The following is a 23858-nucleotide window of genomic DNA, read 5'->3' on the forward strand; positions in this document are numbered from 1 at the left end:
TCCCAAATGGGCAGTTGTTATACAGGGAGGGGGGGGCGATGGAGTCAGGAGAGGAAGGAGAGGAGGAGGCACGAAGGAAAATGGAGAAAACGTCTTTTCCAAAGGTCTTATTTCATTCCCTTTCATTTCACTATTTACTTTTACGAAGTAATAAGAAGTGTCTTCTCCAAACCAAATGCCTGGCTTTGTTTTGGCGTTTTTAAGATTTATAGTGCAATATTTTCAAGAGAAAGACAGTTCTTTATATAGCTAAAAAGTTGGGTCAAGGTATTATACTGATTTCTTTCATTTTGTGAGGGGCTTTTTTACCAAATGGACATAAACCCAAAACATCCATGCACAGAACGGCAGGGCAGAAGCCCTGCAGATTCCCTGGTAGAGTGCCCTGCTCCCTCACTGCCAGCAGAACAGCCATTAACCCGACAGAGCCACGGCTTCAAGGAGGAACCACGCATGGGCTGGATGAATGATCCTCAAACCCCTCCTCCTCCAAAGAGACAGTGGCAGTGCTGGGGAAGGAGAAGCTGCTCTCACCCGCTCTGCACAGGCTGGAGGCTGTGCTGACAGGTGGCCATCAGCACTACTACCAGCTAAGACACCAGGTTGGTCAGGAAGCCTGACATTTACAGACCCATCCCTGTTATTTATAGCCATCCCTGCTTCACCACCATCCGCTTCTGCCTCGTTTTCTTCGTCGCTGTGAAACTCGAAGCACCTGGGATTGCTAATGATGAAAATGCTGTGAACCCACATGTTATGAGGGTGGATTTTCAGCTCTGCAAGGCATAAACACCCTGTTTTAACATGGGGTAGCCGAACAGTGAATGGGCCTTTGTAGCCTGCTCTTATCGGCTGCTCGCTCCAGCGTTGAAGGAAACTGCGCACAAGTCCAGAAGTAAAAATACTCTAATTCATCAGGGAATTCCCTGCAGTATGAGTCACCAAGCGGCTTCCCCACCACACCCAGCTACAAGATTTCCACATAAAAAAGCACTGTAAAGGTCTGTTTTAACACAGAAGCAGGGCTGAAAAGTAGTTGTGTAAATCTAGCAGATTCAGTTATTCACCCATAGAGCCTTGCAGACCATGGCATACAAATTTTCCTCATGGAAGAGCAACACAAAGAGCTGTAAAAACTTTCCAGAGACATTTTTGTAGCATCTTCCCCACATCACTGCCCATCCAGAGAGATCCTCTGGGGTTTCTAGGGCTGGATTTACCTTTGTGTCTCAGGGAACTCCAACCATAGTGTCAGAGGTTCGCAAGCTCAAAACAATCAAACCACCATCTTAACTTTCCAAAACGATGGATTGCAGAAAGGGGGGAAGAATATACAAATGCAAAAAACCCTAAGCTTGGAAACTCAGGAGGGTATAACATCTGGCAACCACTTAAATCTTGCCTCTATGAAATGGGCATAATGGGAACATTCAGATATATTTAAGTGATTCCACTCTACTACAGGAGATTTAAAAAGTCTATAATATTTAGTGGATCTGTGTTCACTTGAGATATGAGAAGAATAGACATTATCTAGGATTTCACTGCCTATACACAGGGTACATTTTATATTCTTCCAGTCTGTGCTTCAACACAGTTTGACTGCACTGGCTGCACTGTAAGTCTGTATTTGAATTCATATATTCCAAGTAAAATGGTGAAACAAGCCCTACCCTCCCAAAGGAACCCACTACTTGATTAATGTGTTGCGAGATTACCCTGAACAATAATTCCTATGTTACAGCCCAGATTACTTTAACATGTCCACAATAGGCAGGGCACAGATGAAATGCAGAGTCACTTTGAGGTGCTCTGCAAAGGCTGTCTGCCCTCTTATTTGGCTCTAACAATGCATATTTAAATCACTGAGGAACTAAGAACTTGAAAGCTTTCAACTTGCACTGCTACCCTTCTCCCCTGGTGAGTGCCCTCATGACACTGAGAGGACTGATCTATGAAGACGTTCAGAAGGAGTGGATGGGTTTCTGTGCAAAGAAGAGGATGAAGACCATGGCAAAGTCTCATAATTCAGACTTAAGAGTTATCCAGTTCTCTGCAGAGATGCCATCAGCTTCCAGGGGAAGGGCAAGTTGGACTGGCAATGAAAGAGGCAAGGAGGAAGCTCTGTTGCTTGGAGGACAGCACTCCCCAGGGCAGTCTGGGCATGACCCACTGGCACTGTCTCACCAGCTGGCACTTATGGGTTGGCATGGGTGTACTGCTGCCAGATTTTGCAGGGGCAGCAGCCTGCTGAATTTGAGGATACCGCAAGCAGCCAGGGCAGTTTTCTCAGCCAGTCCTACAGCTGTCTTGCTGCAAACAATGTTTCCCCAGCTGGACACCAGCAAGGGAAGGGGATCCCACCAAGTGGGTGGGATTCTATACCTATCCTTATACACTGGTGTACATCTTAAAGACATTTACAAGGGTCAGGCACTAAGGAGGAACTAATACCAGCCAAGCAGTCTGACATGGGATGTACAGGGAAGATGGGGCAAGACAGCAATGAAACATTCAGAAATACGGTGTGTGCTAGTAGAAAGCAAGTATCTGAATTGCAAGTGGCCAGGACCTTTCTTTTGATCTCCTCAGTGGCACTTTGCTCTCCTGAGATCTCAGCTTCTTAGGGACCGGCAAGCGGCGAGATGCCTCCTAGTCCCAGAGCCACCTTCAGAGCAGCTCTACCTCCTGGGGCAGCTCCAGCTGGTGCCATGGCCTGCCTACTGCTCAGCACATTGTCCCTGATTGCCTCTCCAGCCACCCTCATCTCTATTCTTTGCTCTTACACCACTTTTGCTATGAGACCACACAGCTGGTCTGATTTTCATTTACTTTATTTCCCTCTTCCATGCCAGAAAGCCCCCCAGGTCTTCTTCTGCCCTCCTCACAGCCTACTGTCCTGCTACAGAGACTTCCCCACAGCTTTGCTCCCCATCCCTGGTATACCTTCTGGCATACCTCTGTCCATGTGTGGCAGGGCTCGGGCATTACTGACCTATTTTTGTTTCCACATCAAAGGTGCTGTATTTGTTGGTGTCTTCTCATAAGCATTTTTGCAGCATATGTATTTTGTCCACTCCTTCAGCTATACATTTTTGCAGTATTGAGCTGAGTGCCATGTAGACTTAGGTCTGTTTGCCATCAACATGCTACTCTCGAGTTACTTTTTCTCCCTTCTTTACCTTGAATTACAATACGAATGTCATGCAGTGAGCAGGTGTAAAAATCCAGCACAAAATGGATCTTACCGTACTTTGGAGTGAGTGCCAGGCACGTGCTTCCCCTCTGGTTGCTCAGCTGGGTAAGCCAAAAGCTGAGGGACTCACTTTGCCTGAATGGTGAAGCCTTTTTAGCTGCCTTTTACCACAGTCTGTCTAACAGACGCAATTATTCTGAGTTCCAGTGTTTGCAAATGAACTGTAATTTTAGTCCAGGTAATTAAAAAGAGGCAAAGTGCTGACAACTGATGGATCGAGGTTCGTTTTGAGCCAAAACCATTGGAAAGACCTGCCAGATACTATTTTCAGCAGAATGGAAGCTGGTTGTGCAATTTGTGCTCTCTGGCACCTCCCTCTATTCAAATTATCATTGGTCTGAGGGTTTTATTTAATAACTTTAAGTAATTCCAGGTCTAAGACACACAACTTCCAAGTAAAACTGCAGCTTGACATCCCTGAAAAATCTCTCTGGAGCAGGCAGGTCAAGCAAAGCACATTCAGCACAGCCACCCACCAGCAGTCATGACAGCACTTCACTCTGGTTTTGATTACATTCACGTCATCTCCTTGTCTTCACAATTTTACTTTCCTCTGGGAAACTCTAGTAGGCTGAACCTGTGACTGCAGCTGAAGCTGAGTAAAATATTCCTGGTCCATCTTCTTCTGTCTAATCTGTCTCATATTTTCTCAGACTATTGGAGTAACGAGCCTCACAGCCAGTTTAAATCAAGTTCCAGATTTTTCTTCCATGAACAATTATTTTCCTCTACTTCTGTGGTGGATGCCAATACCATCACCTGTACTATAGCTACTTCTAGTTATTTCTCATCTTAAAATGTAAATTTGATCCAACTGCTTTTAAATCTTCATTCTTCATAATTTTTTGAGATACAAACACTTCAACTATATGACCGCAACTTCTCAACTTCCAGAAACTACTCATTATGGCAACTCCTTGAGACATTTTGGCAGATAGTTTTGAAGAGCTTTTTTTTTTTCCATCTCATTGTCCCCCTCATGTCCCTTTTCTTGTTTCTCTTGTCCAAGAAGGTCAGGCTCAATCTTAGAGGTCCCTCCTGCTATAGTTTGGTTTTCTACCCTGACATCAGCATCCCAGCAACAAGGCACACTTTGGAAACAATCTATCTCTCTATTCCTGTCTTAAATGTCATTGTATTTTCTTCCACATTGAAGGTATAATCTGGCTTCCTTAGCAGACCTAAAAGGAACACGCTCCTCTTCCCTCAGCTCTCTCCACATTTCCTGTGCTACCCACCTGAGACACGAAGCAATTCTTAATGATGTCAGGAAAGCAACAAGAGACAAGTTGTCATTTTCCAAAAGAGGTAGGCATTCCCTATAAAAACAAACAACTTTGAAGGCATCCCCTTGTACCGGTTTACATAGCAAGGTCTAGCTAGTGGCTTTGCTGGAGGGGTGGAGAAGATTCCAGAAGCTGCCCCCACGTCTGACAGAACCAGTTCCTGATGGCTCCAAGACGGACCCTGAGCTGGCCAAACCTGAGCCCATCAGTAAAGCTGGTGGAACCTCCCTGCCAACGTACTTAAGAAGGGAAAAAAACCTGCAGCAGCTGAGACAGGAGTGAGAATAAGTGATGAGAACACCCCTGCAGACCCCCCAACAGTGAAGGAGGGGGAGAAGGTGCTCCAGCAGCCAGAACAGAGATTCCCCTGCAGCCTGTGGGGAAGACCACAGTGAGGCAGCTGTGCCCCCACAGCCCATGGAAACAACCACGTGAGAGCAGAGATCCACATGCAGCCAGTGAGAGCCCACGCTCCTGGCAGGAGCTGCAGCCCCTGAAAGGGAGCCCAGGCAGAAGCAGGTTTTCTCACAGGAACAATGGCTGCAGGGCACCCAGGCTGAAGCAGGCTCTTCCTGAAGGACAGAACCTCGTGGAGAAGACTCATGCTGAAGCAGTACATGAAGGACTGTCTGCCATGGGAGGACCCCACACTGGAGCAAAGGAACAGAACAGAAAGGAAGCAATGGTAAAGAGGAGCTCTTACGGACTGACCAAAGCCTCCATTCCCTGATCCTCTGTGCCACTCAGGGAGAGGAAATAGAAATCAGGAATGAAGGAGTGAAGTTAAGCTTGGGAAGTGAGGCAGGGGCAAAGGAGATTTTCAGTTTTACCTTTGTTTTTCACTATCCTACTCTATTTTTAATTGACAATAAGTTGCTTCCCCCAAGTGGAGCCCATTTTGCCTGTGACAGTAACTGACATGCAACCTCCCTGTCTTTACTTTGACCCATGAGATTTTTCATCTTATTCTCTCCCCCCAGTCCTGTTAAGGAGGAGGAGTGAGAGACCCACTTGGTGGTCTCCTGGCAGTCAGCCAAGGTCAATCTACCATACTTCTTTCCTCCACTGTCTTCAGGCACTGATCACTTCGTTAGACTCTCAGATTTCTTGTAAGGGCTGTGAACTCCTGTGTGTTTGGACAGACGGTCCTACTGGAACAGTAACAGTAAAAACTATTAGAAATCTTGTGCTAGTTGTAGAAGTTCAGAGACAAAGCTTTGATTGCACAGATACAGGTGCTTGAAGCCACTTAGTCTGGAAGACATGAAAGAATGAACTTGAAGCATTCAGCCACATTTTCTATAATAATAAAAAATTTACAGGATTACTCTGACAAGTGACTTTTGAGACCATGTGGTTATTCCCTATTTCTTTGTTGTCCACAGTAAGTATCTGTGATTGATTAATCTCATTCTTCACAGTGAGAGCAACACCCTGGATGAGACTTGCTGCTGCTGACACCATCTCATGTGTATGGCTGCTGTCCCACTCTGTCTTCACCATTCCCTAGACTAAGCAGCCAGGAAAAACTGAAACGTGCTGACATTTCCTACAAGCTGCATCACTACTCCTCCGTGTGCATGAAAGGGTTCCACCATCAAATGACTCCAGCATCTGATGACACAATTTGCCTAAGGATATCTATTTCTGGGCAGTGGCCAGAAACCCCTTCAGCTATCAATACATCTCTAGGATCTAGGTTCAAGTGACCTTCACATGAACTCCATGCTCCCAACTTGTATGCCTTTGAAGTTTCCAGTTTATCTAGTTTCCCGAATTTCTAACCTCACTGCGCATGAGTCAGCATGCAATTGCACACTGCCAACTGGAACGTGTGTCCTGAACTTGGATAAACAGACAGATAAAGACAAAATTAAGTAGTATCTGCCTATCTGACTAGAGGGGGAAGGAGAGTTTTGCCACTTGCTTATTTATTACGTGAGCTACAGTATGATTACTGGTGTGAAACATGACCCCTTTTTGGCCAGTTGCCCCCCAAACTGCTACTGGCAGTGGAAAGAGCAATGGAAAGATCTCTGAGAATGTGAGATCTTTTACCACATGAAGCTCTGCCAAGACTCAGGTCACCCATCTCACCATCCCATCACATCACGTCAAAACAGACTCCAAACCCTGAGCTCTACAGCGTATCTGAGTCAAACCAAAAAGCCCACATGCTTCCTCAACACATCCATTCCATTCACATGCCACTCAAATGTCTTGTCACCATATCACCTTCCAGAGCTTTTTGTAAGTTTTGCTGAAGCTAAAGGACTGTGTTTGAGTTACCTGCCACATCACAAGGTAAATCCTGCCCACACATGTGGCAAACAGAACTGAATTTATAAAACTGACAATTGTACCTTAAGGTAGCAACTGATTGATTCTAGTTTTTGCCAGAGACAGAGAAATTTGAGAGGAACAAAAAACCTGTGATGTGCTAGAGTGGACAGTTACATTCATCCAGCTTCCTTCTTTTCTGTATAACATTTTTCTTGTGCAGAAATTCAGCTGACTGAGCTTGACCACACATCTAACAGATGGCAAACTGTTAAATTTTCCCATCTGAAATACTCACAGAAAGTTATGATTTCCTTTGGCATAAATATATGTTTAAAAAAATTGTATTAGTGATTTCACCCAGTTATCTTTCATCTGCTCTAGTTATAACTACTGCACATCAACACCTTCATGTTCTAAGAGCAAAATCTGCTCAGCAGGGAGGAGGAACAGTTTTGACAGAAAAATTCATTTAATAAAATAAAAACAACAGCAGAATGAAGAATTTGACGCAATAACTAAATCTGAAAAGCTTCCTAATTGTTTGAGATTATTCAAAAAGAAAAATTCCTGGAGGAAATGTTGCTTACACATGGTTTATTTTACCATCTTTCAGGAACTTTAAGTGTCAAAGACTTTGGGTATAATAGCTGAGGATATTATGCAATTAGGTTACAGAACTGTAGGTGCCAGGATTATTGCTGAAGTCTGAGTAATTAACAAGTTGTTCAAAACCACTGAAGTCTCTAAGTCTGGAGTTACTTAGAGATAATGTGCACACTACAAATGTCCATCAAAGAGAGTGATGCATCTTAAGGGAGGGGCAGTTGTTACAGGGAAGATCAGACACGGCCTCTGACCAGGACAAAATGACCCTCAACATCAACATCCCAGAGTCAAAGAACCAAAGTCAGTGTTATTTGAGAAACTAATCCCATAGTGAAGTTGGGTGTTACATTTCTGCCTTTTCACTCTTTGAAACTCTTGCCCTGAGTTCTCGTCACTAAGTACAAAAGACAAGAAATGGGTTTGGAGCTCTGACTTAACTAGTGGCAACTCAACCCTATGATAATTAATAATAATAATACATACAATGACCATTTCTGCCCATAGGTCACAAACTGATTATAAAGACTTTGTCAGTTTAACCTGATCTTTCAGGTATGCCTAGACTTGGCCAAATCTGTGAAGTCTGGAAATACTTGAGCTAGTTCCAGTGTTAAAAGCTATAGGAGTGAGGAGAGATTTTTGAGCAAGGAGGGATTTTCAGGGTAGATTAACTATTTCAGATCTCAATACGAGACTTTTTCTAACCCCCAAAACACTCTTTTTATCCCAAAATATCCTACAGCATGCCAGGAACTATAATCCATAATTTACCATAACATACCCATAATTTTCCTGCGCATTATCCCTTGTGATACTGGATTTGTGTCTCATCACTGACCTTTCTTTCATCAGTTACAAGATATATTTTGTGGACAGAGGGATGAAAACCGGGATTTTTTCAGTGCAGTGAACAGTTTTATAGATCACTGATCATAATCTGATATACTAAGAGCCAGCATCTGGTCATTTTGGTTAGTTAGGATTTTGTGCTGCTTTGTGTTTAATAACTCATTACCTTAAAAAAATTAGCTTTGAAAAGAGTGCCTGCAGAAAGAGTTATCAAAAAAAAGGTTGCTGAGAGATATGCAATCCCTAAAACACACTCCTCAAACATCTCTGCTTTTTCTGAACTTCCCTCAAGACTTTTGTTGCTTGGTACATTTAAAATCTACAAACAAAATAAGAAGTTTTAAATTTTTAAGTAACTAAATCAGTCTTTTGTTATAATTCCAGCTCATGATCCATGCAGATGCACATGTTAACAGGAAACATTTTCACTCCTTGCCAAACACTTCCTGCCATAGCTAACAAACACCAATTTAATTTCACCTACTTTTGTAACTAAAATGCACACCGTACTGCACAACAACCCTCAGCCTACAGACATCAAGGGACTTGGCCAGTAAGGAGTTGCAGACTTTTCAGCATTTTACAAAGTACTGATTCTTCTGGTGACAAACAGACAGGTGTTGGCCACCTTCAACACGGCACTCAACAACTATGACATGCACAAGACACTTTTGAACCTCAGGAAGAGAAACATATGCCTACAAAGAGAGACAGAAAGTGAAAGGAGATTAAAAAAAAAAACATTAGTGTAATTTTTAAGCATCAAAGTCATTGTGGGACTCCACAGTCTAAGGAAATTCTGAATTTAAAAGAATTCAGAATTTGAATTGAATTGAACCTCTCGAAGTACATTTAACATCCACATTTTCACGACTACTAGGTTTCTTTGACATTTTATACCATTGCTCATCACTGGAAAAAATGGTCTGATGTGCAAGCAACAGAATATTGCCCAAAATCTGGCAAAATAAAGCCTCACATCAACATGTAAGAACTTTTTTATGGTACAGTAGAATCTTGAGCAAATTTTAGTCCACTTCTGAACACTCATTATTTATTCAAAGGGGCACCTTCTGCCTGACTTCACCATGAGGGGTTCTCCTTCCAGAGAAAATCCTCACAGTGCTTCTCCCGTGGTCCTTTCAGTGTGCCATGCCTTCACCCCCTGGACACCTTATTTTCCCTGTGTGAGACACAGTCACGGGGCTGCAAAGTTTGTTTTGCTCTGCTTCATACATGTGGCTGAACAGCAGCTTGCAAGGGGTTAAGCTAAAAGCAGGAAGCCACTGCCGCCCCCGGCAGAAAGATTGATTTGATCATTCTTCAGGGATTCCCTCTTGTATGAGTCACTGCTCAGACTGACTCCCCCACCAGAGGAGGCCAGGATAATGCCATTCCTCCAGAGACTACAACAGCTGAGGGCTAGCCCTGAAGACTGAAAGCTTGGGACTCATGCTTGGAAAAACATTCAGCAGACCACAATTCACTCAGCAGACTTAGGGAAATCTGGGGGAAAAAAAACGCAAACAAAAAGTCTTCTCAAACTTCTTTCGTTATCCAATTAAGTATGCAGACTAGGAGGAATTAGACAAGCTCCAGGAGACTGCCTCCCAGCTTGGGGACTCTGCCTGAGTAAGGACTGAAGACATAAGTTGATGTAGTACAATATTTAAATTTTATACAAAAGATACATTCTCTTTATGAGCACAACAATCTATTACTTTGATCTATTACTCTGTAATAGCTGTGTTTGGCTGCTACCTACTAGGAACGTGATTAACATTCCAAATTCAAAAACAAAAGTGGTAACAGCAGCAAAACTAATGAATGTCTCCAGCTAATCACAGAGGTTCATAACCAGTGCTCTAAGAGAAAGAGAAACTATGCTGGTGTTCCTTCTCTTGACCTACTTTCACTGATGTTCAAGAGCTGAAAGGGACAGAAACACCCCAAGCTGATTTGCAAAAGTGAAGGCTGCTAATGCTTGCTCACTTGACATTAAATACAGTGACTGTTCAAAAATCCAGCCAGAGCAGTCTGCCACTAAAGTAATGATACATTGCTCTGGTTTGCTTCTCATGCATTGAGCTGTGTGAGGCAGCATAGCACACAAACCATGGAAGCCTTGAAAATTGCTCAGCCCAGATTAGCCAGCAGCTTTGCTTTTTGTGTGTCATTTCTACTGACACAATTATTGCAGCTCCTGGAGATACCACACTCTGACTCTAAGGGCTCAGCCCCTGCAGGCTGTACTGCCCTGCAACTGCAATAAATGCACAGTGAGACTACTAAAAAAAGGCAGAACCTTAAATTCTGTAATTGAAAGCTATACAGTGAATATCCTGCTTTTAGCGTACCTAATGTAGTATAGGAATATAGGAGTGGGGAGACAGTGTTCAGATCACGCTGTGGTAACACACAGCAAACAGCAACAAAATCACAATCCTTCGGAAAGCTATACTTAAATTTTCCAACTCAAGGAAGAGGAAAGGAAATAAGTATTAAGGAAGGCACCCTTTAATGTGGTTTCCTCCTTGAAATGAGACAGATCGAGGACTTCTGACATGTCACACTAACCCAGTTCTGAGCAGCAAAGGAAGTTTAAAGTAAAGTAGACATTAACTTTCTTCTCCCATGAGGGGAACACAGAGAACAGAATTCAGGGTTTTTTCAATTGCTATACCACATTTTCCCTATTTTTTTAAACTTTCTTATGAAACAAAAAGGATGTTTCTGCTGATGTCACAGCCACATCCCCACTGTGTGTGCTGGAGTGCTTGGGGTTCACAGAAATGTGCCAACTGGCTCTCCCCAAAAACCCAAGGCATTACCTCTGCCTAGGCACTTCTGACAACTTAAACTTCATGGACCCAGGATTCTGTTGGGGAATTTCAGGGGAGTCTTCTGCTTTTGTCCTGAGCTTGCTAAGCCCAAAGACTTGGGTGTCTTTGCCTCCAGAGCCTCCCCTGCTCTCCCTGCCGTCCTGCCCCATGGCCCTGTGGTGCCGTCGGGGCCGTGGGCAGGGGAGCAGCGAGGGAACCTCGTGGGCATAAAGGGTTAAACAGGCGCAGTGTCAAAGCTGGTGCAGCGGCCTGAGGAGTGCCCAAGATTGTTTTAAGTTCGGTGGGGGTGGGGGGCTCAGCCGGCAGCTGAGGAATCCATAGCTTGTGCCAGCGCCAGGGAAACCCTTTCCAAAACAAGACTCAGAACTATCCTTAGCAGTCTCGTTTCAGGGCTGACTTTGACTCCCAGCTCCACTGCCACCGCTTATTCCTGCGGGGGGCATTCACACCCATTAGGCACTATCATCCTGTGACCCACCGCTCCTGCAGGCACAGCCTGCCCCAGCCCCAGCTCCCACTCCATGCTGTTTTCCCCGTTTCAGCCTGGCCTGTGATTCCTCCAGGGGAACCAGTCCCATCACCACAGCACTGCAGGAGCAGTGCTGGGCAAGGGGAAGTTGTGCTCAGTCCTTCCCCCAGTCCTCAAGGCAAACCTGTCCTTCAAATGAATGTGTGTGCTCCAAGTCCTCCTCAGCCAGCACCTTGCAAATGCCACAGGAGACACAGTGCACACACACCTGCAGCAGCACAAATTGCAGAAAGTTTAAGATGCACTGCACTGAAGGCTTTAGGGGAACATGGTGCCAGAGATTTCCAACCCCTTTCACAGGTCCTGCCTGCTACACTCACGATTTGCTACAATAAACAAAAACCAAAGGTTGACTTTCAATGTCTCTATTGTCTACCTGTAACTACAGTTGTCACAGTGTGAAACTTCAGCATTAGCCACGGCTCAGATCCTTTCCATGTCACTTTGCCCAGTGACATGGAAAACATATTACGTGCAGAAGAAAATGTCATTACCATATTTGTGCTTTCATCATTTGACACAAACATGGTGGGGGGGAAGGCAGATTGGAGTCTAGATTGAAAAAACATACCTGGTGCTTTCTCCACAAAGATGACTTTGGAGTCTTGCAGAAAGTTATGACCAGTCAGTACCATTTTTTTCCCTCCAGTAACAGGAAAACTGTCGGTACTTTGCTTCTCCACCAGAGGCAGTTCTTGGGCAGATCTCTGAGCTGGAGAGTTACAAAGAAGATTTAAAAAAAAAAAGGCAACCATGAACACACAAAAAAGTAAATACTGCATTAGTAAGTAACTTAATGCTTACCTTCACAAGATAAGCTGAGTTTGATACAGAAACAAAGAAAGGTCACAAGGTTTACAGGAAACATGGTTCATTTTCAAGTGCTTTCATTGTAAACAATAGTGTTAAACAGCAGTACAGATTGAAAAGACTCACAAAGAACAAGTGTTTTAAAACTCAGCTTGATATGTACTATATCAGAAAGTGTATTTTAATGGAAATTCATTTATTTTAAATAATTTTCTCTCACTCTATATGCTGTATGTTTACAAGGCATACAGGACAAGGTAATCATGCATGTGCAAAATTTGTTTCAGTCAATATATACCCTACAGTAAATTCTGCACACTGTCTTGTAGCAGCAGCAGCAGACATAGCCCTTGTGATCCAGCAGCAGCTCACACTTTAGAAAAAGTATTTCCAAATGAACCTGAGGGCCCAAGCACACAGGATCATGTAAACGGAATCTGGTATTCTTGTGGCACAAATTTTATGCCCCCTCAACTGTGGGACATGAAGAGAGTGCTGCTTCAAGGGACAATGCGACATTTTATCCAGATTATATGGTTCCTTCTGGTGTCACATGCACTAAGAAATGTATGAAGTTTTTGGCACCAACTTATTCCACAATCTGCACTGGAAATACCACTAGCAGTTATTTTTTCTCCTGTTTTCCACTTCTTTTAGCAGGCATGTGCCATGCTTTTGCTCATTATGCAACACTCAAAGCAGCAGCAGTACCCTAACACAAATCCAACCAGCTTCACATTTAGTGGTTCCTTGAGCTTGGCACTTTTGCACAGACCAGTTCAGGATAGATTCAAACTGTGCCTTATCCTGCTGTGTAGCAACTGAAAAGCTCTCATAAACAACTGCAGGATGAAACCATGACTCCTCACATTTTTTGCTTTGCCCTCCAGCATGAATGGAGCTAGGAATGGTCAGGCCTTCCTTCCCATCCCCTCTGCCAGAGCTCACCCCTCACATACCTGCCAGATATCAAGTTTCCCCCCTTACTCTGTCAGCATCAAAAAGATCCACGTTGTGAATGGAATTCAACAAAACCTTATAAAATTGTTTCAGTCCATCCAGCCAATCAAAATAGCATTGGGAGTTAGACTGAAATTCAGCTTCCACCACTTATGCTGGACTGTTAAAGCTACACAAAGCAGATACATTTTGTTTTGTGTGGGGGAGGCTGATGAGGCTTAGAGAGCAAAAATGATATAGGTATCTTTGAAGGGTGTCCCAGTGCATCTGAAAAAACACAGGCTGTTCATTTAAAGAGACCCCAGTGCAGAAACCTGGCTTCTGGGGGTTTTCTGAAGCTGCAGGCCAGTGTGTCAGTTCTAGGATATTGCTAGCTCCTTATCAAAGGGGCTGGGGTTTTGTTTACTGGTTTTTTGCTTTATGATGGGGAAACAGAGTGACCAGGACATGAGAGATGTTTTCCAAAACTTCTACAGCAGTTACCTTTATGATAAGGAGTCACCAAAACCAAAGGCCCTGTCCCTACCAGGTCTACTATTAGTTAACTGTTCTTTACTTGTGTGTGTTTTTCTACAGCACTCAATGCACAAAGCTACACATTTTTTCCTAAGACACAGATATTCTGTTCTCAATGTAAATCATGTACTTTTGGAAAGCAGATTAAAGTTCACTAACTAGACAGGTAAAGCAAAACCATTGTAAAGCATGCTGGTGTGGACAGAATGCACATAGGGCAGAAAAGTTAAAAACTGTTCAAAAGGTGTGTGGACATGGCAGTGCTGAGTAAACAGTGATCTTAGACATCTTCTTCAACCTTATTGATTAAAAGATTTTCTGATGTGGACAGAATGCACATAGGGCAGAAAAGTTAAAAACTGTTCAAAAGGTGTGTGGACATGGCAGTGCTGAGTTAACAGTGATCTTAGACATCTTCTTCAACCTTATTGATTAAAAGATTTTCTGATAATATCCAGCAAGAGGACAATGTTTGCTGCTACTTACAGCACTCAATGGGGTTGGAGGCTACTTGCAAGGAGAGAGTCCTGCCATTGGCCTGTGGGATGTGAACCCTGAAGACCAGACGCACACGCGTGTTCTTACGACCGATGTCCGTCTCTCCCTTGCGCAGCTCGATGTCAGAGTTTCGGAGCTTTAATATCCCAGCACAGTCGATGCTATCCAAAAGGAAACACAGGGCAATTCAATTCACTTCAAGAAGACTTCAGGAAGACACGAGCGTGCATATCTTATCTCTCTCCTGCATGCTCTTCTTAAAAAACTGCATCAGGCACGGCCCAATGACCAGGCTGAGCGCAGCAGACTTTGTTTAGTACTTGCACTCCCAAGAGGCTGAGCTGGGGCTATTGGTAGCAGCAGGTAGTGGCTGCTGTAAGAACACAAATTTAGGAGGCTACCTCAGTTCTCAGAGGAAGAAAATCTAAAGGACCCTTCCTCCCCAACACATTCTATAAGGATTGTAGTTAAAGATAAGCCAAAGCCCAAAGAAACAGCAAGACTAGGAAAGCCAGTGGGATGCGACAGAAGTGCAGAAACTGTTACTAACCTAGAATGCCAGGCTACTTAAAATTTTACTTGTTACAACTAATTTAGACAAAAATCTGACAAGATTTTCAATCTAGGGTGAAGTCCTGAAGTTCTTATTAATGAGCAAAAAAGCTCTCCCTGAGGTCAGTTCTACTGTCAGTTTGTTTGTATTTCAATGAGTTAGAAATACTCCCAAGCTTAGCGCTGAGCTGAAGCTCTGCATGAAAAAAACTAAACTCAGAGTCCTCTCCTCACATTAGGGAAAAACATGCTTTTCATCAGATACAACTACTACAATTTCTGGCCTCACTGTCTTTTTTAGTTTTTTAACTTTGGTTTTCTCCTGGATGAGTTTATGAGCCAGGATTTTTGTCAAAGAATATTTCAACAGAAGAAGCTCCCAGAGCAAAAGACATCTAAACATATGCACTCAAAAACCCACTGCAAAAATACCTCTGCCTTGGCCATGACTACAAAGGCTGCATGGCAATTTCTTCTGGGTACTGGTCTCTGGCATGCATTTTATTACATTGAGTATGCATAGTTAACTTTATTTTGCATTCAAAGAGTTTATTTCCCCCTCTAGACCTTTGAAGCTCTTCTGAAGCAAACTGCAAATAAACACTATGGCAGCACAGTTTTGATCTGCATTTTTTCTAAAGTATGGATTTCAGAATTTAAAAAATGCCCTTGCTGACATGATCAAAGAAACTAATGAAAGTATTAAAGATTCCCAACAATGCTTATTAGCAGGTGAAAATGCTTATTAGCAGGTGAAGCTGTAAGAACTATATAAGAATTACATAAGAATTCTTATAGTCTGCATAAGAATACAGAGTATTTGTATCCATGTCAAAATTCTATGCAAAGATCCGTAAGTTATGGAAGAAATGGTGCATTTCTCCATATTGTGTCTCCTACAGCAACACTTGTAAACTGAACGACTATTGACGTACAACTCATACCCAAATGTTCAGAGAAGAAAAAGTATTTAAATTCAAGCTTGTAAAGTCATGGATATTGAAATCTGAAGTCAACAGGAAGTTTAAATGGGCAGATGAGCTTTGGTGTTTCCCTGAATCAAGGCCTGAACACAAAGTGTGAGGAAAGTCCTTGGCTCCAAATTTCAATTCATTGGTAGTCCTTCATGAGGTTTTAGACTACTGACATCTAAGGCCTCTATATGCCAAAGCATTTTTTGTGATTCTTGAGTGAGCTGTACCACAGTCTGGCACACATGCCACAAAAATGTTCAGCTTGGCTCCCAAACTGTGTAACTTACCTTTATTTTAGGGAGAAAGATTAATGAAATGGTAATAAGGTTCCTAGATGGCCAAAAACGTGATTCAAACTGGATAAATAAAGTGCCAGATAAATACTGTGTCGGTACAAATTGGTGAAATTTCCTTAACCCCAATGCAGCCCCACCAACATACGATGGCAGCGAACAGGGCCAATAATTCTGAAGGCTTGTTGTGACTTTTAACACAATGCACTGAGAGAGATCTTCAGGTCTTGAGTGACTACTCTAAGCCCAGCTGGCAATGCAGCTAAACATATTCTGGCTCTTCTATTTACATGAGGCACTCCAGGGCATGTTGTACATGACACTGCAAACCAGCTTCTAATAGCCACTATGTGTGGAAGGACTTTAGGTGTCTGACAGCATTTTCCACTTTGTTAAGGCAAGGCAAACTGTATGACAACAAGGAGTGAAATTGTGATTTTCCTGTGGTATTTGGTTTGGTGGAGGTCAGGATTTCTTGCTTGCTTTCTATCTTTCTATATATACACTCACAAAGGTGCATGCATCTCCATATAAATATTAATACATTTATATTTATACACACACCAAGAGCTGTACTTGCACACAAGCACACAGAAATTCCTCCCAAGGCAAACACCTCAGATAATGTTTAGGATGATTTGAATGAAGGGAGGAGACAATTCAGGGGGTAGGCTGATTTGAGGGAGGGGTACAGAGAGGACAGGATAAAATAGTGTGAAAGGTTTGCTGTATATTACTTACATAGAACGCTATTTTAACCTTTATGTACCATCCTATAACGATGTTTACAGATGCTTAATGGACCTACAGGGCACTTAATTATCACCCAGATATAATAAGATAACCATGCCTGCTTTTCTGCATAGCACTAAACTTAGCCCAGTTTAACAACTCAGTCTGTAAACTACATCAAATTTGAATACAGGTTCTCAGAGGTAACTCTTAGTTCTGGAAGATTTGCTTGTAAGCAAGTGCCGTGAAAAATGCTGAGTTTTATTATGTGAGAAATGAGTGGTTTCACTCGTCTCAGAAAAACCACAAGGGTACTTGGAAATGCTCTCTAAGAGTTTCCTTTGACATCCAAAGATAAATTTTAATCAGCTCTGTTCCTTGTGCTAGTGCGTATAGGAGCAACAGGTGTCATATTTAGAAACTAAATGCAGGAGCTGAGGTAGGAGATATTTACAGCTCAGTAACCGAGATACTTATTTTAAATGGCAAATAAGCACATTGGCTGAAACTCTAGAATGAAAGCACATCAGTTGTCATAAATATTTGTGCAGTTCGTTTTGCTGTTACGCTGGTTAGTAGCAATTTGTCTCAGCAACGTTGTGGAAACCTACTATTACAGAGAGACATGCGGGGAAAGAAAAAAAAAGATAGGGAAAGGAAAATTGTGTACAGAAAGAAAGGAACAAACCCCAAAGAAATTAAGTGAGTTGACCAAGACGAAACTGCTAGGAGTCAGACATGGTGCCTTGGTCTTACATTGCTCTCATGTTGTTCTCTGGAAGAAGAGGGATTTCCAGGACTTTGGTGTTGGAAAGTATTGTTTCATGGCTGGTGGTGGAAACGGTCTTGCCGGTGATGCGGTGAACCTGGTAGAAGGCATGGGGTCGCAGCAGGCGGTCGTCTGCCGTCCCAATGAACAGCTGCAGCGTGAGCGGCTCGCTTTCTAAGTAACCATGGAGCTGGCAAGAGAACAGAAAACGCCCACTGAGCACCACGCACATAAACTGCTAGGAATCAATTAAAGTTTTATAAGCAGGAGAGCCTAATTCAAGGAGAGAAACTGTGACAGGTGCTATGCGTTAAGTTCCCCCCTTCCATTTTTCCTGTAATGTAATATTGGTACAATAAAAAGGTGCACTCACAAAATGTCTCATTATCCTAAAGGACCTGAGGCACTTTAGATGGGCTGAGCTTTTGAGTACTCCTGCTACATCTACAGAAAACTTTGCATAAATTCTGCTGCAGTGCTCAGCAGAAAAACACAATGAACTCGATGTTCCTTCACAGTACTGAGGGATGCAAAATTGACAGAGTTTGCAGAGGGTAAAGGACACAGCTCACCCATCCCCATGCTTCCTTGGACATCTCTCATGCAGCAGCAGTTTGCTGCTTGTGACCTCATTAGCTGATTTTTATGCTGGTAAATAAATCCTGGGACAGCATGGAGACAGATCACATATACATGATTAGCAGCTCACCATGTGTGTCAAATTCTTGTTATAATCACACAAAAATCTCATTGAAGCTCTTGGGCCTGGGTTGAACCTCATCCACATTACAGTGACTGCTCTGATGACAACAAGAGTTATTTCTGCCACAGGATGCAGAGGAAGCAGAGCCTGACCTCATCCGTACCATCTCCTGTAGTAGCTACTCATGGTTCCTACTGCTGTGGAGTCCCTAGACAACATCCCACTCGTGGCTGCCACCTGACATTGGGAAATAAGTCTCACAAAACCAGTTCTCTTACAGGGGTTAGTGGTGAAGTTTTATCCCAAGGGAAGGGAAGATGCAGCAACTATAGGAGGAAGGAACGTGGGCAAGGTGCACTGTCCCAGGAGATGCCCCACCCCAGAGCAAACCTACTCATTTTGTTGTAGGTTTATGTTCCACTGTGAATGGTTCATGTGGGTTTGGGCATGAGTTATTCACCATCACTGAATACAGAAACTCAAAACTTACCACAATTTGGTAAGAAGCAATGCTAGTTTTAAGGTAGCTGCAAGTTCAAAGCTAAATAAAGCTGAAAACAAGCAGTGAAACCCATATATCAAATGCTGCTTAAATTTGTATTTTGTCTATTTTCACTCTCCTTAAATTTTCACACTCCTTACAAAGCAATTTCATATTAACTCTCTAGGGTATTTTACCATCTGATAGCAGGAATGCTATTAAAAACAAAGATATTGAATCACTGTTACTCCTTGCACCCAGCAAAATTCCGGTGGGTACTAACAGGCCCAAAGCCCTCCCTCCACTATCAAACATGGTGAATGGCAACAGCACTTCACAGTGGCAAAGTTTCAGATACCAAAGTGACCAATGCATGAGGAAGGGAGGACAATGAGCCTAGACACATCTTCCATCGACAACTGGGCACCACTTTGGTCAGTAAAGCAAAGAGAACAGAAGAATTTTTGTTTGATTTGGTGCAGCAATTTTATATCCTTACCTAAGGCACATGAATACTGGAAGGATGCAGGGATAGGAAGAAGAGAAGGCTCATTTCTAGCTTTTCTACATTATTTTATCAGCTCTGCATTCCTGAGACATCATATGAAGGCAGCTCAGAGCCAGGGGGTTGTAACATGATACAATATGATTATGATATGATATGATATGATATGATATGATATGATATGATATGGTATGATATGATATGATATGATGGTTCCATGCCAGAACTGTAAAACTGGAAACACATTAGTAGCACTTTGATAATCTGCACTATCAGCAAAATAGGAGAGAGAGAAAAGCAGAGCCCTGCTTGTATGCTGCCTTCAGTGGGATGCCATGAGCTATGAACCTCCCTCCAGCTCTACATGGAACACCCACTCCTATGGTCCCTGACACACACATCAGCACTAAGCTGCAAAAAGCAGGACTCCTGGCTTTCTCCCCTCAGAGACAGACATGGAGCTTGAGCTGCAGGTGGGTGATCATAGGTGTGCTCCTGGTACAGTCAGTGGCCACAGGGAAGCCACTGTCCTACTCATCACCACCCTGTTCCCCCTCCATGACAGCCTGGCTGCTCATTAATTCCAACAGTGTGTGTGAGCAGGGCTGGTGGAGTGACCTGGATTTGTCCCAAGCTGATCTTCCCTGCCTCACCACTTCCAGAGCCTCAGCAGCAAAGCTTAGGTAAGGGAGGAGACACAAGGTATCCCAGGGTATTTTTGGTCAAGACCAGCACGTGGGTTTGCAGGGGGAAAAGTAAGACAGTGTGACATGCCAGGCAAATAAATTTCTATGCATTGCCAGAGGTCACTTCTCCAAGTCGTCATGGAGGATGCTTTTTATGGAGAGTGTAAAATTAAAACAAACACATATTGAGTTACAAGGACGCTTAAAATGTAAAAATAAACTAGCGAGTAACTCAAACCTCAATTCAGCAAAAGCAAAATCACACACCAAGGTACCCATATGTTTTACTGAACATGGGCAAAAATGTTGGTCTTGCATTGGGTTCTGCTATTTCAGGCTTTATTTTTAAATCTGAACTTGCCTGCTGCCATAGTTTGTAACCTACTGCTGAGCCTCAGCTTGCGCTTTTCCCACAGGCTTCCTACCAGGAGGCAATCAAACACCCAGAGTCCTCAGCTTTGCACACCTGCCTTCCCATGAAAAGTGTTCACATGCTGGAAAATAAATAATGAGATCTCAGTTGCATGTTTTGCATTGTTTTTTAAGGTTTGTAATCGTCAAGCTGAATTTATGTTTGCTTTTTTTAAAGGCCTTGTCCTAGAGCAGAGCCATAGTTAACTTTGGATCTATTACCTAAAGTCACTTACTCCTCGACTTAGAAAGTGCCAGAAACATCCAGAAAGACTCATGTAATTGCTATATGCTCAACTGCTATATGCTGCCCTCAAAATAAGAAAAATTTACAGTCAAGTCACTGTAAGTTTTATGTCATATTCTGTGTTAGGAAGCATCTGATCTCTAATTTGTATTTCCTTCTGAGCTTTACCCATTGCATCACAGTATTTACTTTTATATTATGTCACATAATCGTGTATGCCAACAGAAGCAATAAAAGAAAGCGATGCAAGGATTAACATTTAAATGGGCACATACTGTGAATGACTTATTTTAGACTACGCACCCAGTGCATTATTTCCGTGACAGACAGTGCTGAGCCTCGGGAGTTTTCAGCACGCTGCAGATGTCTGGTGAATGGGCAAGATCCTGCTTACTGTCAGCTGGGTGCAGTAAGAATATTCCACAGTTCCCTCAAAACATGGGAGACAGGTTTAACAGTGAGGAGCAGTGGCAGTAAAAGCACAGTTGTGGGACTTTAGGCTGGTAGGTTTGCCAGCAGTCAAAGGGAATATCAAGCTAGATCAATATAAAATGGGATGGGAAAAAAGGGTGACTGAGCATTTTTCTTGGTGAGGAAAGATCTCACATGTTCATATCCATGCATATTTTCCATATATGCTCTGGGATACTGTACTAGGTGGAAGAGCGATTCAGTTTCCTGGCGTGCAACATGGGATGCATGCGTCAGACACCCTATTTTTATCTTTTTCTCTGTGTAACACAGTCCAAAGCTCCTAATAACTCAGCGGTTGAGTATGGGTGACAAAGGTGTGCTCAGCTACAGCATTCATATTAAAGGACGTGTCTTTCCTGCCAGGCATGCTTTCCTTGGCAATACATAGATCCAAGTGGAAAGAGGTGTACTTTCCCCTGCCGTGAAACTGTGAAAAGAATTAGCTGCAAAAAAGGACCAGGAGCACAATGTTTCTGAATGAGTTTCCCTTCCCAAACAAAGGCAGTGATACAGCAGTCACCTGGTTTGGTACAAAGGAAAGATGCAGGAAAGACTCAAATATGCAGATAAGAACTGTGTGGCCAAGTGTTTGGTTTCAAAATGAAAATAGGTCATATTCTCTTATTCTGACCAAACACTGACTACTCTGTGCTTTTCCTCTTTGAACAACACTGTTAAAAATACTTGAACACATCTCAAATGACATTTTCATTTTATTGTCTGAAGCTGCTAAGATCAAAATCAGACTTAATTGCAGGCCTATTACACACTCCTCTAATTCTATCAAAAGCGATGCAGTCACTGGTAATTAACACCAGAACAGGACCGATCACAGCTAAGCTCTTCCTCACCTTACATCCTCTTATGCAAGAGAGAGGGAAAAGGCTGCATGGGCTGAGCCACCGCATCAAGCCTTCCCTGGGATTCCTACACCTCTCTGTCATCGCTTTCCCAGCGCTATCTCCCACCAACATGTCTCAATTCTCACCAGTAGGCTGCTGCTCATCTCAGTGCAGGGTGCCAAAGCAAACACCAGCCTTTCCCCAGGGAGATGCACTGGGGCTGGATGTTTTCATGTGTCCAGATGCCATGGCACTGAACGCCAGGAATCTTCCAATCTCCAGTGGCCAGTGAAGTGTGAGGGAAACAGGGCTGTCACCCCTCACAGCCACAAGCAAGGTACTATCTGATTCAGTCCTACAGCTATGATGACCTCCGGTTTATCACAGACATCAGCATACTGAGGCTGCCTGGATTCCAAATGTGCTCCTGGTACACATCTATTAAATCTGCCAATTGGAACTGAACAGACTTGGAAACGATGAGCAGAAGGAGATGAGGTGTTCTGAACATAAGCACTAGGAAAAAAAAAAAGCAAAACCTTCCCAAACCTTCCTACAGTTACTAAATTTTGAGGAAATTTTGCAAGTGCCACATACAATAACTCAAACACTATTTCAGCTTCAGTGGTTATTCTAGAGTCAGTGAGGAAAACTTCTATTATTTAAGCCATGGCATTTATTTTAAGAAACACAGTTGAAATATTCTGCACGTTCCCTTTCCAAGTGCTTTTATGCTTTTGGCATGCCCAAGCATCTGTTGAAATGCTCAGAAAGCTACCTGTCATAACAAGGAAGCCTCTGTCTGGAGAGGCTCCTGGAGGCCACCAGAAGAATGGCCCTGTTCTCACGGGACACACCAGCCAGGTACACCCTCTGCACCACCCATGACATCAGTCAGGAAGAAAGGGAGCTATCCTGTGTAATGGCTTTCAAGTGTACTTACTGCGAGTTTGGGGAAAGGACTGCAAAAACCCTACAGTGGTGCATTCCTACAGACCCAGACTCTTTTGCAAATATTTCAAATGAACATTGGGGTATAATTTAGGGCTTAGCCTGTCCCAATGCATTAAAGGCTGAGCTCACACTAATAACAAAGCAGGGCATGACCAGGGACTTAGTATTCACTCTCCACACCAGTCAGCAGCTGTGCTTGATACTCTTGAGGCCCATAGGGGCTGCCTCCTTAATGATAATGATGTGCCAAAAAATGCCACAGGGAACGTCCATACCAGTGCGTGTGTTTTTCTTGCCTGGTTTCTTATGTTTGGTATATAATAAAGACAACAATCCATTTTATGCCTCTAAAAATACTAAGAACAATAAATACTTACCTGACCATGTAACTGATGGCCACACTGCTTGCAGCAGGTACCACAGTGCTTATGCTCAGCAAAGCCTTACACATCTCTCTGTACCATTTGCATTCCCAGAACTGTTCAAGGAATACCCGAGTCAGTCTGGTGAGACTCATCAGGGAGACTAACAACCCAAGTCTGGTGTAAGGGTGCTTCTTTCCCTTTTATCCCCATCAATGTTTTGGAAAGCAATGCTTTCAAAAAAGGTCAAACAGAATAAAATCTATAAAATAGGGACATTTTACAGTCAAGACAAGGGCTGCTTGTCTCTTTGAGCTAGAGCTTTGGAGCTACACACTAAATAGCTTTATTGCTTTTCAAGCAGCAGGTATTTTTTTTTCAGGAACTGCACATGATGAATGATAAAACAAATTGTCATGTTTTAAAAGTGTACCTAA

General features: G+C 43.0%; 1 protein-coding gene across 2 annotated transcripts in view; it reads right to left on the reverse strand.

The window, feature by feature from the left end:
• NFATC1 (nuclear factor of activated T cells 1) overlaps positions 1-23858 on the reverse strand; it is a 110974-nt gene that overhangs the window by 49403 nt on the left and 37713 nt on the right. For both annotated transcript variants that reach the window (XM_058803573.1, XM_058803581.1), the window contains exons 4-6: positions 17744-17946; positions 14425-14597; positions 12224-12364 (exon numbers count right to left, since the gene is read on the reverse strand). In XM_058803573.1, coding sequence (XP_058659556.1) covers positions 12224-12364; positions 14425-14597; positions 17744-17946 — 517 coding nt within the window. The remainder of the gene's footprint in view (positions 1-12223; positions 12365-14424; positions 14598-17743; positions 17947-23858) is intronic.

Source organism: Ammospiza caudacuta, chromosome 1, assembly GCF_027887145.1.
Source record: "Ammospiza caudacuta isolate bAmmCau1 chromosome 1, bAmmCau1.pri, whole genome shotgun sequence".
NCBI lineage: Eukaryota > Metazoa > Chordata > Aves > Passeriformes > Passerellidae > Ammospiza > Ammospiza caudacuta.